General features: G+C 41.0%; 1 protein-coding gene and 1 pseudogene across 4 annotated transcripts in view; both read left to right on the top strand.

Moving 5' to 3' along the window:
- MYO3A (myosin IIIA) overlaps positions 1 to 16,819 on the top strand; it is a 232,002-nt gene that overhangs the window by 205,812 nt on the left and 9,371 nt on the right. For 3 of the 4 annotated variants that reach the window (XM_073885535.1, XM_025891892.2, XM_073885534.1), the window contains one exon: positions 9,829 to 9,935. The exons of the other annotated variant lie outside the window; for it this stretch is intronic. In XM_073885535.1, the coding sequence (XP_073741636.1) occupies positions 9,829 to 9,935 (107 nt within the window). The remainder of the gene's footprint in view (positions 1 to 9,828; positions 9,936 to 16,819) is intronic. 4 annotated transcript variants of the gene reach the window in all.
- Positions 12,190 to 13,862, top strand: LOC112839050 (protein ARV1 pseudogene; annotated as a pseudogene).

Raw genomic sequence — 16,819 nt, 5'->3', positions numbered from 1 at the left:
AATGAATAATATAAAGCTATAATTAAAACCATATGCCTGTTATAAAAATCAACTACAGACTAATAAAATAGGATAGCCCTAAAATTGACCCTAGTATCTATAAAAACCTGTCACAAAAAGATACACAGGAAAACAATAAGAAATAGATGGATAATGCTTAAAATTTTTCTGATGTGGAGAGAAGAAATAAGATAATCATACTTCAGGCTAGATACCCAAATATTTCCCAAATACATTAATGATTTCACTGTAAGAAATAAACCAAAAGCAACCAAGATGATATGAACTGAGTCTACACAATCTCTGCTTAGGAAAGGATAAAACATAAGAAGTAATAAAAGGAATTACAAAGAAGAGATGGCCTAACTTTGGACTGCATAAACGTTTAAACCTTCCAGAGATTATAAAATGTCATTAGAAGTTAAAGAACCAAGCACAAGATAAAAAGCTTAGAACAAATGGAAAAGGTGAACATGCGTATTGCACAAAGGGCTCTTATAAATAATTAGGAAAAACATTAACACCCCCATTGGAAAAATGGGCACAAGACATTGATTTATTAATAGAAGAACAGATGCGAATGGCAAATAAGCATATATATGTGTTCACCCTAGAAATAGAAATACAAGTTAAAACAAGTTACTGTTTTTTACTTATCAAAATGGCAAGGATGAAAAAATATTTAACAGTGATGAGAATGTGCTGATTTAATTATTCTCAAACCCTAATGGTAAGACTGTAGAGGCAACGTTTTGAAAAGTGATTTGGCAATATAGAAAAAAACGGAAAGAGTTTGCATCATTGACCCAATAAACCCACTTATGAGGCCATAGCCTAAGGAAACAACTGAAAAAGAAAAATTTATGTATTGGCAAAAAATAAAATGAGACAATAAGAAAATGATTAATAAGTAATGACACATTCATAGATGGAATATTAACAGCCCCTAAAATTCATTTTTCAAAGATTAACCTTGGCAAACTGCTAGCTAATCTAACTACAGGATAAAATAATACAGAATTGGAATTTGAATACTATAAATTTAATCAGTTTAACCTTCTGCCATGTGAGGTGGGTCATTAAGAAGAGCACCTATGCAAAAAGCTCTAGAAAAGCCAAGTGTACTGGCTAGGTGCTCACTCTCAAGTAGAGTGGGCCCTCTCCATCCCTCTCTGACTTGGACCTTCAGTGTCCACTTCTATATAAATTTAAGAATCTGAATAATGGTACTGCAGCTGGGTACAGAGCTTCCACAGCCATGTGTAGTAAGACTAGAGTCTCCAGATATGTCATCTTTGTTGCCAGGCTGCCTTGAGTCACTGAAAGCTTGCTTGACATCTCCTCCAGCCATGCTCTGGACCAGACAGGTTCTAGTCAGGAATAATGGCTTACTAAAAATATGAGCCTATTTCACCTTACCTTGATAGGAACCACCTAATCTGCATGTTATAAAGTAGGAGTAGAGGGCAAGAAATGACTAAACGTTGCTTGTTTAAAATCAGATAATGTTTGGGGTGCCTGAGTGGCTCAGTTGGTTAAGCGACTGCCTTCGGCTCAGGTCATGATCCTGGAGTCTTGGGATCGAGTCCCGCATCGGGCTCCCTGCTCGGCGGGGAGTCTGCTTCTCCCTCTTCCACTCCCCCCTCTCATGCTCTATCTCATTCTCTCTCTCAAATAAATAAATAAAATCTTTAAAATCAGATAATGTTCTAATCTGTATTTTCCAAAGGCCAATCTGAGAAAATGACTATGAACAGTCAATAAATAATTTTCTAAAATTGGGCTCTTTGGGAAAAATTAACATCAGTTTCCCCTCAGGCTATCTACTCAGATATTTTTCAGATAGATTAAGATCTTATATTCTTGACAAACAACCAAGATGTAATGAGGGGGCCTTAAATACCATTCTCCTGGCAAGTAAGCATGTATTTTGTTGTCTGACCGGCTCCATAGTCCTGTAGACAGTCCCACACAGGACACGTTCTCCTAGTTCAGCATGACAGTCCGCCATCCCCCCACAAAGAAGGCACTCTCCAGATCCCATCAGTATCACTGTATGTATTCTCACATGCCCCTCCTAGGGCGCCCTGCTTTGATGACTGTGCATGAACATGTAAGGCAGCTAGGAGTAAGGACATAACCAAAAGCATGACTAGAACAGACCTAGCATCTGAGGTCTCTAGTCCAAGACCTCAGCCCAACAGGGATGCCAGCCAGCGACGGCAGATACGTAGTGATCATGTCCAAGAGACAAATGATAATCTAGAGGGCATGTCTCTTTGTCCGCCCCCCCCCAAACAGAGCGGCTTTATTCTCCTCTGTTTCTCCTGTGACGTAACTAGAATAGACATGAGGGTCAGGCTTGGGGGGCAGCACCTTACCTAAACCTAGGAACACAATTTAAAAACCAAACGCTCTGTTTTGCAAGGTTCTGGATATTAGTACAATGTGCCCAAATCAGGGAGTGGCGAAAAGCTTAAAAGCCCATGCCCTACAGAATAAGCACAGGTGTAAGTTGGTTCTGGGGCATCAGTGTTTGGCTGGTAGAAAAGAACGAGCCAAAGGAGTTGCTTGAGCAGTCCCAAATGGGGATGGACGCCAGTAGCTGTCTATTGAGAAGGTCGGAGGAAGCCTGTGAGTCAGATCCAGGGAATGGTAAGGCATCCCCAGAGTGTTAAGGACACTCAGAATAGCAGAAGCACCTCCCCTTACAACCCTTCACTTCAGGTAGACTCAAGAGAGCACAGATGGACCATCAAGTAAAACAAGTGGCCAAATCCAGGGTAACCATGAGAAATGAAAATGTCTCCAGAGTGTGCGCAGTGCAAGGGACAGGGGGGCAGTGTAGACTGAACTGTATCCAGTCTCTTCCACACTGGCTGGCCTGGCTGTGGAAACAGCATCTTCTGGAAGGCAGGTTGCAACCCTGAGTGCATGAATCATGCCTCTGATGTGCAGCAATGAATATTCCTCCCTTCTAAGATTTCCTATAGGTCAACTGTATTGCTTAAAGTTCACAGACTGTCAGCAGTAAATGGAAATTTACAAAGAACTAAAAAATTGATTTCTTAAAAAATTATAATAAAATTAAAAATTATAAAAAAAATTATAAGTGCATTTCTGTTCTGCTTATATCTGATTTAGATGTGATCCTTACTCAAATTATACTCTGAATGTACACTTAAGTAAATATTTAATTATCATCCAAATGATAATAATACGCAGATACAATTTTCTTTAAAGCAAATATTGCCAATGAGTTTTAAGCTTTCTTCCAAATAAAACAACATTGAGCTATTTGTCCTTTCATTATTCAAAGAAATGTGCATTCCTGGTAAACTAAAACATCTAAATTATTACCAGAACTACAGTATAAATAAATATTTTACCTTCTGGCTATTCAACGTAGCAATAACCTTTACAAGCTAATATTTATCATGCACATCACACAAAACAGTCACAAACCTAATTTTGCCTCTGCCGACATTGATATGCTGCTGATAATTTGGGATTACAAATGTTTATGTCAGTTTTGTAATTAAGGGGTTAGAATGACGTTAGCAGATAGTGTTTGTACTCTCCCAAAAGAACAAAAATTTAGAGGACAAAATCAACTTGCCTTTCTGGAATATTTGTATGCTGATAAGCTCATGAGAAGTTTGCTCTTCAAAAATACAAAATAGTCTGGGGAAATTTAATTTAAATGCAATCAGACCCTGTTGAACACATTCATCAATAATTTTCACTTATTGGCTGCCCAATTTGCATGGCAGTATCTTAAGTGAGACACCTTTTAAAAACATTCAGCCCTCTGCTTCACATTATCCTGGTGAAGGAAAAAAGTCAGTGAACTAACACTAGAGCAGATTCTGTAAGATACAAGAATTAAACAGAATTCTGAAAATTCAACACATTTTGACATTTTTTATCTCTATAATATACACACATCCACGTGCATATTTATAATTTTACATAAATGAAGTGTTTTTTATTTTCCCTTTTTTCCCTGTTTCCTTCTCCCCCCCACCGTTTCCTTCCTTGTTACCCACCCCCCTCAAGAGAACCCTTATCATAAAGCATGTATTCTTTCATGGTTTTTGCAGATATGCACACATGCACTTATGTACACATACACATACAGAGATTTTTGTCATTGTTTTATATAAATAAGATCATAATATCAATACTTATCCATCTTGCTTTTCTCCTTCAATTCTTTAGCAGGAGTCCCTGCACATCAGCTGGCATAGCTATAACTCATTCTTTTTACTGGCTATATAGTATTTCATGTGTATATCACAATGACTTATGTAAATTTTTCTCTCTTGCTAGATATTCGCTGTTTCAATTTTTTGCCACTATGAGAAACGTTGCAGTAAACATCTTTGAAAATGCCTGGTATACCAGGATTTTAGTTTTGTGGCATAAGTTCCCAGGGTAGGGTTACTGAGTTGAAAAATATGTTTGGTTTTGATAGACAGCTTTCCCAAAAGCCCTAACAATGGACATTTCTGTCAACAATTTGTGAGAATATACTTTTTTCTGACATCCTGTTCAGTACTGTTATCCTTCTTAATCTTTGCTAATGTGCCTAAAGTAAAATGATATTTTGTCGTTCTTTTAACCCATATTTCCTTGTCTACTAGCCATCTCAGGTGCCTTCCCATGCTTATTGACTTTTTGGATTTGCTCATCTTGAACTTTGTATTTAAGTCTTTTGCCCCTTTTTCTGCTGGTCTGTATTTTTATAGTCATTTGCTAACACTTTTAAGTATTACAAATACCATCCCTTGACTTGTCATCTATATTGTAAATATAGTTTTCCAAATCCATCATGTGTCTTCTGACTTCATTGCCATATGAAGGTCTTTATTTTTAATAGCCAAATATGTCTACTTTTTTATGACTTCTGGATTTTGGTTAAGACATTTGTACCCCTAGATTGTTCCTGAAGTCCTCTTTGTGTTCTCTTTCAAAAGTTTGTTGGTTCTTCTATTTACACTTATCTTGACAACATCAGGAATTTATTTTCTTATAAACAGTGACAATGGTGATACAGTTAACAAAATTCACTCACCACTGTGTGTCTGAGCTAAAATGGAATCCATCTAACCTCTTAGCATCTCCAAATACCTACCACCTGCAAAACAACCGTGAAAAGGTTGGAGGACATCAAAACCTAAGTCATGATCTCTACCACTCAAAAACCTATGGCTCCACCATAAAAACAATCACAGGTAAAAATAGTAAGATTTTATATGTTTGGCTAGGGTTGCATAACCAAGTTCCCCAGACGTAGCTTAAACAACAGAAATTTATTTCCTCATAGTTCTGGAGACTAGAAATCCAAGATCAAGGTGTTGGCAAGGTTGGTTTCTTCTAAGGCTGAGCTCCTTGGCTTGTAAATGGCTGACTTCTCCCTGTGTCTTTATGTGGTCTCCCTTCTGTATGAGTCTGTGTCCTAACCTCCTCTTCTAAGGACACCAGTCATATTGGATTAGGGCACATCCTTGTCACTTCACTTTAAAGACCTTTTCTTCAGTCACATTCTGAGGTACTGGAGGTTAGGTCTTCAACATGTGAATTTTGAGGGGCCACAACTCATTTCAAATGATCTGTACAGCCTGTAAGTACTGTTGGTGTCCTTGAGAGGGGGATCACTGGGCAGTCGGTGGGAGCTTCATGGAAAAGCTGGTACTGGAGACAGGTATGGAGGCATGCTTAAGACTTTAGTGAGGCTGTGAAAAGCTTTTCTATGAGAATATGAGAATAAGCGAAGGGATGGCTATAAACATGGTGTGTCAGGGTTCCGGTGAGGTAAGTAGACTGACCAGAGGAGATAGTTCATTTTGGGGGAAAGTGGGTAATAAAATTGGAACTGCTGAGAATATAAGTAACCTGGATTTAGGTGAAGTTTAGGCTTAATCAAAGAAGCAAAAAGGCATCACAAACTTTTGAAAAGTGAAACTTCATAAATAACTGATATTTAAGGGGAAAAAAACTAGTTTTCATCTGTGAGATGAAGCATGGAGAACAGATGAAGGCTCTGCCATAATTATTAAATGAACAGTTTAGCCCAGAGTGGTAGCAATGGAAGACAGGAAGAAATGGTGGGTTAATATTAAACATTTCAAAGCATGTATCCAAAAATTGACAGAAGTTGATGATTGTCTGTTTATAGGAAATGAGCAAGAGGGATAAGGCAAAGGTGATATCCATATTTTGAGCCTGGGATGGGGGCAGAAATAAAGTTGCCATGCCATGGAGCTTGTGAGATACAGAATCCTACATGGAGAAGAAAAGTGATCACCAGCTCATCTGAGCCTGGGAGTTTGAGATAGAAGTACTCAATAGGGCATAAGAAATTGGGACAGGAGCTCTGGTGGTGTGAGAATGTCAACCCTGAGCTGGGGCATCAGGAAGCTATTCAGTATGGAATACGCTGTGGGAAATGCAAGGAACGAAGAGGGGCGTGATTCAGTGCAGGAGGCAAAGGGATTATTTACTCATCCAGCAACATTTTATTAAGCACTGACTATATGTCCATCATGTCCTTAAATGCCAGGTATACAAAGATAAATAAGACAAGGGATCACCCCTCAGAAATCTCACCCTCAGTCATGAAGGTCAGGGGTAGTCAATAATGTTAAATGATGAAGTCAGCCATTGAGGGACAGATAAAGGGCCTTTGTATTTGTCAATAAAGTGGTCACCCTTGACTTTCTAGAAGGCAGTTTCAATAGTCTGGGTAATAGAAATGAGACTGAATGGGGGAACACTTGATGGCACACTGGAGACGAGCAGAACTCTCTTTATTGTCAGAATTGGTTTTGTTTTCCTCTCTCCTGGCCTTTATTCAGATTCTTTGCCAGCTTCCACTTAATTAACTTCCGTTACAATAGTCATACTCTGATATTTTAATTCAGACTTTAACATAAAGAAAAGTTAGAGTGCCTGGGTGGCTCAGTCGGTTAAGTGTCTCCCTTTGGCTCAGGTCATGATCCCAGGGTCCTGGGATCGAGCCCCGCATCTGGCTCCCTGCTCAGCGGGAAGCCTGCTTCTCTCTCTCTCTCCCTCTGCTGCTGCCCCTGCTCATGCTCCCTCTCTCTATCTCTCTCTCTCTGTCTCTCAAATAAATAAATAAATAAATAAATAAATAAATAAATAAATAAATAAAATCTTTTAAAAATAAATATATAAAGTCAAGTTAAAACTTAGTCACAGGGCAGTTTCATGCTTCTAAAAACAGTAACTCATACTATGTGTTTCTGTTTCTTGCCATTCAGATTCAAATGAATAATATAAGTGGATATAACCAATACATTTTAAAATGATAAGACTTTGCAAGAGCCATAGAAACAGTTTAATAAATAAGACGATCGGCAAGGAGAAAGAAAAAACTAAAAGACCACTCTTTGTGGTGGTGGCAAGAATCCAGCTTTTACTGTCTTTCCTCGTGCTTGTGACAGTCCAGGACAGGATCCAGTAGGGCTCAGACACTTTGATCCCTCCACTCCTCTGCCTATTCCAATGGAGAGGAATGGAGAGAGAGAACAGAAGACGAATCTCCAGAGACTGGTTGAAAAAGTGCTTTCACTCTTCCTGTCTATCACTAATCTCTATTAACAAGGTCTCCTTAACAAAGATCTCGTTTTCTTTGGTCTTATTCAAAAAAGAATGTATGATTGCTCTGGTTTTCTCTGATTGTTCCATGCATTACACCTCTAAAAAGTACTCCCAGCTAGCTGATCTATCTTTGTCATCCAACAGTTTCCCATAGACTTTGAAATGAATGAGCTAGATTATGTGAGAATATGAATGCCGTTGTGATAAGTCTGTTCAGGTAGTGGATTGGGCATGAGAGTAGGAAGTTAGACATCTTCAAGTCTCTATCCTGGTTGAAACTGGTTTGCACTACCAGTCATGGTTGTTTACACATAGTAGAAGTATTCACTGATTGATTCTATTTGACTGGATTTGGTTAGTATGGTTTAGAGAAATTGAGTTTCTCTGTGTATTTCTACATCTTGATGAGGAATCATCCCGTCCCCTTTATTATACAAAATCATGATCTATTACTGCCTTTAAAGTCCAGCAAACAAATATATGCTCAGATATAAGTTGAATGTAAGTTTCATTCTTTTGCATGTAGCTGTCCGGTTTCCCCAACACCATTTGTTGAAGAGACTGCTTTGTTGAAGTTTAATTGATCATATAATTGTGGGCTCATTTCTAGGTTTTCTATTCTGTTCCATTGATCTATGTGTCTATTTTTGTGCCCATACGATACTGTTTTGATTACGACAGCTTTGTAATATAACATAAAGTCCAGAACTGTGATGCCTCCAACTTTGCTTTTCTTTTTCAATGTTGCTTTGGCTGTTCAGGATCTTTTGTGGTTCTGTACAAACTTTAGGATTGTTTGTTCTAGTTCTGTGAAAAGTGCTCTTGGTAATTTGATAGGGATTTCTTTAGACATGTACATTGCTTTGGGTAGTATAGACATTTTAACAGTATTTGTTCTTCCATCCGTGAACCATCTGTGTCTTTCCATTTCTTTGTGCCATCTTCAATCTCTTTCATCAGTGTTTCATAATTTTCAGAGTACAAGTCTTTTACCTCTTTGGTTAGGTTTATTCTTAGGTATCTTATTGTTTTGGGTGCAATTGTACATGGGATTGATTCCTATTAATATCTCTTTCTGCTGCTTCATTACTGGTGTATAGATTTCTGTACATTGATTTTGTATCCTGTGACTTTACTGAATTCCTTTTTCAGTTCTAGTTTTTGGTGGAGTCTTTCAGTTTTCTATATAGAGTATCATGTCACCTGCAAGTAATGAAGGTTTTACTTCTTCCTTGCCAATTTGGATGCCTTTTATTTCTTTTTGTTGTCTGATTGCTGAGGCTAGGACTTCCAGTACTATGCTGGTAACAGTGGTGAGAGTGGACATCCCTCTCTTGTTCCTGACCTTAGGGGAGAAGCTCTCAGTTTTTCCCCTTTGAGGATGATGTTAGCTGTGGGTTTTTCATAAATGGCCTTAATTATGTTGAGGTATGTCCCTCTAAACGTACTTTGCTGAGAATTTTTATCATGAATACATGTTATACTTTGTCAAATGTTCATTCTGTATCTATTGAAATGATCATATGGCCCTTATCCTTTCTTTTATTAATGTGATGTATCTTGTTGATTGATTTGTGAATATTGAACCACCTTTGCAACCCAGGAATAAATCCCTGGGTTGATCTTGGTGAATGATTTTTTAAATGTATTGTTGGATTCGGTTTGCTAGTATTTTGTTGAATATTTTTGCATCTATGTTCATCAGAGATACTGGCCTGTAGTTCTTTGCACTTGTGATATCTTTATCTGGTTTTGCTATCAGGGTAATGCTGGCCTCATAGAATGAATGTGGAAGTTTTCCTTCCTTTTCTGTGTTTTGGAATAGTTTGAGAAGAATAGGTATTAACTCTTCTTTAAATGTTTGGCATAATACCCCTTTTTAAGGATTTTCTGGTAGCTTTGACTCCTCTCCCCATCATCCTCTGAACTTCTGTGTGCTATTCCACATTAATAAACTACGCATTTCTTTTCTTCCCCTGCTTTCCTTTCCCTTATCTCTCAAAGCCCCAGACCACCAAACAATCAGAAGGAACATGTGATGAGGAATATAAGGGTTGGTTGGGGGGCCAAAGGTCTTTCCTCTTTCTCCCAGCTTGAGCCCCAGTTGTATGTATATAATTTCTTATTTACCCCCAAAAGGAAGACATTGCTTGATAATCGTCTTTGTAATTGAATACTTGTTTATGATCACCTTTCTTGTAGGTGTCTCTAAAGAAGAAGAGCCAAAAATACTGAGACCCCCAAGACGGCCCCGGAAACCCAAAACATTAAATAACCCTGAGGACTCCACATACTATTATCTGCTACATGTAAGTGGCTCACTCTTACTCTCAGATGGGAGCCATAGCATCCACTCACACCCCTCTTCCTCCTGGTCCAAGCCTCCCCCACAGTCCTGTAAACCCCCTATCCTCCAGCAGTCTTGTCTGCTGGTACGTTAATAGAGCTAAGATGCAAATACCAACCCAGAAAGAGAAATACATCGTAACAGGAGAGGGACCTCAGGTCAAAGGGCGAGTTTAAGGAAAAGAAGGAAGGGAAAGAAAAAGGAGACAATTACCTGAGCACCTTTTAAATTCCAGGCCTAGAGGGAGGGGTGTTCACGCACACTATGACGTCTAATCCTATGAATAGCCCTTAAGGTGGTGTCCTCTCACTAGTCAGGACTCAGACCCAGTAAGCACTCCAGAGCTGCCGGGCTCATTCGCTACACTCAGGTCTTCTGACTGCGCAACTCCTGCTTACTCCCTGTGTGCAAGCCTGCCCTTCCTCTCCGTAAATGCCACCATCATCCACTGGTGACCCGGACCAAGAACCTGGGTGTCATCCTGGATCTTGCCCTTTCTCTCGTTCCTGACATCCAGTCTGTTCCCTAAAGCGTGGCTTCTCCCGGCCAAGGCTCCTTCCCATTCATGCCCTGCCTCTGACCCACAGGCAGCACTCGACTTCAGACCATCATCATTCCTCACCTAGGATATTCCAAGCTTCCCATCATGGTGTCTCCAGCCCCTACCAGAGTGTTTCTCTAGACCATCTTGTGAGTGAGTTCCTCCCTTGAGGATCCCTCTGAGAGCTCAGCAGTTCCTTCAGCAGGAAGTCCAGACGCTGCGGAGGCCCTCCCCATTGGCCCTGGGTCTGCTCTTCAGCCCCCTCTCCAGCTACCATGTCCACGAGACACCGCTAACTGCCTGAAACCCTGCCAACCAGGGCCTCTCTCTCGCATTCCTTAGTCCTTTGCACCTGCTGGTCCTTCCCTCTATAATGCTTATTCCCTCTTCCACTCCACGGCCAAAGGGAGAGAGCAAGGATTCTCTGCCCCCAGAGAATGCTTCCCATCTGTTGGAATCTTCCCCCACTTCCCGGCAGAAAATGGAGTTCCCACTTGACTTCCAAGCCAGTCTCTTATTCCTCCCCTCTCTCTGGGGGTTTCTCTTCAGTGTCTTTGGAAGGCTGCTCTCCACCTTGGTGCTGCCTCACGTTCAATCTTGGACTCTCTTCTCCTCTCATTACCTTAGTTACTACTGATTCCCGAATCTTTACCTCTAGCTAGATCTCTCTCAAGCTCCACATTCAGATCCCAAACTGGCTAGTGTTTGTTTTACATACTGCACGTGGATGTGCATAGACATCCACCTCACACACACAAACACACACACACACACACACACACAGCTTTGTTGAGATGCGTCACACACCATACAATTCACCCACCCAAAATATACAATTAAATGGTTTTCGCTGTATTCAGAGTTGTGCAACCATCACCATAATCAATTTTAGAACATTTCCATCACCCCAAAAAGAAACTCCAGACCCATTAGCAGTCATCCCCCATCCCCTCCCTCCAGCCCTAGGCAACCACTCATCTATCTTCTATTTGCCTGTTCTGAACATTTCATATAAATAGAAATGCGTGACATGCGGTCCTTGTGAATGAATGACCAGCTCTTTTTACAACCAGTAATCGGAATATTATCCTGACTCCTCCCCCTTTCTCATCTTCCATATCCAACAACCTACCTCTTAAACATCTCCTGAATTTCTCTTTCCACACCATGTGCGCACAGCTCCCTCCAGGCCAGCATTCCCAGCTGATATTTCTGCATCTATCCTCCCTCTTACTGTTCTCTTGTTTTGCTCCCTTCTTGTTCATGCATCTTTCACACTGTAGTTGGAGTTGTGTTTCTAAAATTAACACCTGGTCGCGCTACCCCTCTGATGGGAAACCTTGTAATGACTTCCTAGTGTCCTGTGATAGAAGGGCTGGTTAACATCAGGGCCTTGCTTACCTTTCCAACCTCAGCTCCTGACATTCATTCACCCCTTTTTCTCTCCTCTCCAGCCATTTCCTCTCATTAGCCTGTACCTGGTCTTCACATTGTCCATAGGCATTTGTTCCTATATGCTCTGTCCTCCGCCTAGAAACCACTTCCTTTTTCTATTCTCACCTTGTGGGGACAAAATACCCCCATCCTCGATGTCTTTTTCTTCAGGAAGCCTTCCTGATACTCCCAAATCCCAAGGGAGCTCTTCCTGTGTCCTCCTTAAGTGGTCTATGCTTCCATGTCACCACGCTGTGTCCCACCACAGAGTGACCAGCGTGGTTTCCACAAGGTCAAGGAGTTGCCTGTTGCATTTAGCTTGACACATAGTCAGCATGCAATAAACATTTGTGCCACAAACGAACACAGTGCAATGTGAGCGAAATACAATTAGAAGTAAATCAAGGAAGCGAAAATTCCAGATAGCTCCATTTGACTATTACTTTAAAAAATCTTGATAACAGACTTTTTTCTGCCCACCCCAAAAGGAAGCACGTAGCCTGACATTTTTTTATGTGGTTAAATAGAAAGAAGAGCAGAGAACAAGATTAGAAATTACCAGACATTCCCTACTAACTCTGAATATAAGTGGTAAAGGATGCTCAGTGACCTTTATTAACTGCAGCCGAATGACCATTGACCATGAGGGCCTCAACAACAGATGACACTCTTGATATGAGAATTTATAAGAGCTTGAAATAAAGTGCGTGTCTGTTACTGACCACCGCCCGCTTAGCAGGAATCGTGCAGCAGATCCTGAGCCTCACAAATGAGTCCCTGCCCTCAAGAAGTTGACTTTGCCTTCGTATTATTCTTTTTTAAATGAACGTAAATGGTTTAATACCTCTTAAACTATTAGTGACTGGAACCCTTTATTTTTTCTTTTAATAACCCTAAGTCTTGAAATCTGTGGCTTCTGTGAAAAATAAAGCATGGAAACCGAGGATATCAGTATAAACATCCCATGCATTCAGATTTATCTGGCCCTTACCCAAATTTGGGGCATGATGCATAGTGGAATCTGTAGCTCTGAGGAGACCCACGTTCTTTAACCAGGAAAACACTTTCTGGAATTTCAGCTCAGCTGTAAGTTGCTCAGAAGTGTGCACCAGTGGGCGGGGTGGGCTACGGCCGGGCAAGGGGGACACCAGGGGGTGGTAGCCACTCCCACGGCTGCCTTGGCCGCCTGCCAGGACAGGTGCATCTGATGTGACCAGGGGGCCGAGGAATTGTACCGAGACCATAACTGTGGAGTGCTGAAGATAACCATCTGCAAATCCTGCCTTAAAGCCTGTAGACAGACATATCAGGTATGATCCTGTTATCATCTTGATTAATGCGATTTTATGCAAAGCCAAGACCTTACAGGCATCTTCTTTTCAGCACTAAAATAAACATGTAGGGACAACTCTGCACATTTTGTTTGCTTTGTGAAGCATTCCTAAGGTGGTGGCAGCTTCAAGATTCAAACCAGAACACTGACCCTGACGACTTAATCAGATATACCAAGGAGTGGGATGTCTCCAGCATGTTTGTAATTGCTTCTCTAGAACAAATTGCCTTTTTTTATTGGCATTTTTTACTTTCCTGTGGGTAGAACGACTGATGACAGCAGGAAAAAAACTCATATTTTGCTGTTGAAAGCATTATTACGATCTAGCTATGGAAAACTCTTGCTGCTTCCAGCTGTCGTTTGGGAACATGATGACACACTCCTGTGCCTCAGACTCATTACAGTATTTGTCCTTACATCACATTTTCAGGCAGTCAGAGTGACCCTGAAGATCAACGGAAAGCTCTCCTTTTGGCCATCTTGAGTGGCTTTCTGATAGAGAGCACCATAGTCTACTTCTTCCAGAGGATGGAATGGGAGATAGGAAGTGTTGTACCATCTATAAATCTCAAGACTTTTGAAGAGTTGTATTCTTTATTATCTGTGGCATGACCGACGGCATCCAAAAAAGAGAAGACTAAAACACAAACCAAGCACCTCACTTCTGTTGAGCAAAGTGAAGCAAGGATTTGGATACAGTTCCTGAAAAAGAAAGCAATGGTTATGGTATTGGAAACCCCCCAAAACTGCCACGTCTCACCCCCCTCCACATTAAGAAACAACCAGACCACATAGCAATACCCACAGACACAGGGAATGTTGCTATAGGGAATGAGGTATGCAACAAGTGAGGATTTTTATACATTATAGACAACTTCCGGTAAAGCATTTGAATTGAAAGAGGAGCATGAACTCATGATTCATACATAATAAAAGATCTGTGTATCAAAAAAAAACACTTTCTGGTTTTCATGAAACTCTTTCTAAAATATACTACACACTGTAAACCTTTTCTTGATGACCCAAGACCACTGAGGAAAAATGGTTGTATTTATTTAGATTTACGAGGTAGCGCCCCATCTCTCTGTATTCGCCTGGCCCTGCTTCATTTTCTTCAGAGATGAGGAAATATACGTGTTCTCTCCTCCTTCCTGCCTCTTCCCTCCGGACTAGAGCTGAGTGAAGGCAGGGACTCGCTAGCTGTTAGAGCCGCTGGCTCTGCTGTCGTGCGGTACTCCTCCCTGGCCACCCCTGCCCCCCCCCCGGGTGCTTCCCCTGTTCCTGTAGTTCTTGTTTCCGCTTGGATGTCCCTTCTTTCCATGGTCATTCTGAGCACCTGAAACCAATACCAGCTCTCTTCTATGATGTGATGCTCTTAATCTCTTACATCTAGGAAACGTTGCTATTTTGCTAAAGATTTATTTAGTTTAGAGAGAGAAAGGGAGTGAGCATGAACAGGGGGAGGGGCAAAGGGAGAGAGAGAGAGGGAAGCAGACTCCCCACGAGTGAGGAGCCCCACATGGGGCTCGCTCTCTGGACCCTGAGATCATGACCTGAGCCAAAATCAAGAGTCGATGCTTAACCGAACGAGCCGCTCAGGTGCTTCTGAAATGCTGCTATTTTTGTGTCCAAAATCAGAGCGAGCTGAGCCTAAGAAGTGTGCCTCAGGAGCCTAAGGAGGACCTAAGCTGAGCACACACGGCCCATTGCTTCGGTATGTGGTGCCCATATCTGGTACTCAGCTGTGCAGTCCACAGTTTCCTCCAAAACTGAGTAACTAAACACAATCACTTCAAAGGACCTTCCAGTTTTATTATTTTCTGCAGTACCTTCCCTAAACTAGTAGGTAAGTAAGAGGAGTAGGTAGTTTGGCCACTTGGGATTTGGTTTTTTTCTTCTATGTTTTGGCTCCTCCTTCATCCTTGTGAAGCCGTCTAAGCAAATAAAGTGTTCATGCATTTCCATAAGGAATGTAAGATTTTGTCCGCCATAATGTCACAGATACGAATTTTTAAAGTTCTGGGGAGAGGTTGCAGTGTAGCTGACTAACGAAGAGATTCTTCAGAGTCTTCTGAGCAAAGGCCTCCCTCTTCCAAAGGCCTCCTCAAGAAATACCCGCCCCAGAACATCTCCTTACACCATCTTTATCTCCTTCTCGCTCTCCCTTCTTTAACTCAAGAAACTGCCACTGGACATTTGCTTCTTTCTTTTCATTTCAAATTTCAAGTTGGTGATTTGTCATTTCAGAACTATCGCTGAAAACATTGTTTGTTTTAAATAAATGTCACTAATATTAAGTCCCAGGTGATAAGATTAGTATTAAATCCTCTTCCTTGAGGGACAGTGTGCTTCCGTCTTCATGATGAAGAATGCAGTTTCGTGTGTCCCTTTTGGCCCCAGCTGCCAGGACACTGAGGGACAGACATAAGGCTCCATTCTAACACTTTTGCCCTTTTTGTTCTTTATTTACAACTTCCACTTTATTACCTTGCTTGTGTAATTGCTGCCGTGATAAACCACCTTAAACAATTTTTGGAAAGATATATTATTGAGTGATAGTTCACTAGAACATTCTAGCACAGGCAAGAGTGAAATAAGCATAAGCCGGACAGTATTCACTCTTCTAAGAATTCCTGTAACTGAGAACCAAATTATATACACCGCCTCCCAGAGGGAAATGCTGACCCGAAGAAAAAGGCAGAAGGTTATTTGATTCGTGGTGGGAGAATTTCAGGGCAGAAGGTTATTTGACTCGTGGTGGTGTGAAGGGGATTTCCGTCACTCAACAAAACACCATCATTTAAACATAACTTTGGAGTATAGAAAATGGTTACCAAGAACAAGAGATTTTTTTTTTTTTTCAGATAATGGATCAAGGAGGCAGGACCTCTGTCATATTAAAACAACAACCACAACAAACACCACCTGGGGTGCAGGGATCATTCACTAGGCTGTTAGGGGCCATTGTACCTATGGTGGCAATATGATTATTTGTGAGCATCTCCTGGCCCCGGGGCATTGGATCAAGAACGTAATAGGAAATAGGAAGGAGGACAGGAATGTATTTGGTGTCCTGGCCCTTACATGGTTACTTCTTGAATGATGATCCACTCCCAGACTTGATACCTTTAACATTCCCTTCTACCTCCTCCACCCACGAAAATACCAACCAAGAAGAAGAGATGAAACTGTGAACCATTTGACTCATCTGACATTTTAGTGTATTACAAATGATAAATCATGAGAAAAAATGGTTTAGCATGCCTAAAAATACTGGGGGCAACCTTCAATATTTACAAACCATTGTTAGTTGCCATTTTTATTGTCTTGCATTTTTATGGAGCAGCTTGATATCTGCATTAGAGTTCCCATGATTACAGTATCCTTAGCTTGTTCAGGGTGAGTGTGCGATTTGTTCTCTCAGCCTAAAAGACAGATCAGCTCTTGCAGCATGTAAATAGGGGAGTCCAAATACCTTGCACCAGCACACATGGTGAAACACATAACTAGTATTACAATACAAAAGGTGATACTGCTT

This window comes from Callorhinus ursinus, unplaced genomic scaffold (assembly GCF_003265705.2).
Source record: "Callorhinus ursinus isolate GAN/ISIS: 27379988/994484 unplaced genomic scaffold, GSC_fseal_2.0 scaffold63, whole genome shotgun sequence".
In the NCBI taxonomy this organism is placed as follows: Eukaryota; Metazoa; Chordata; class Mammalia; order Carnivora; family Otariidae; genus Callorhinus; species Callorhinus ursinus.
Note: the sequence above shows the minus strand (reverse complement) of the source record. Positions and strands in the feature narration are given on the sequence as shown.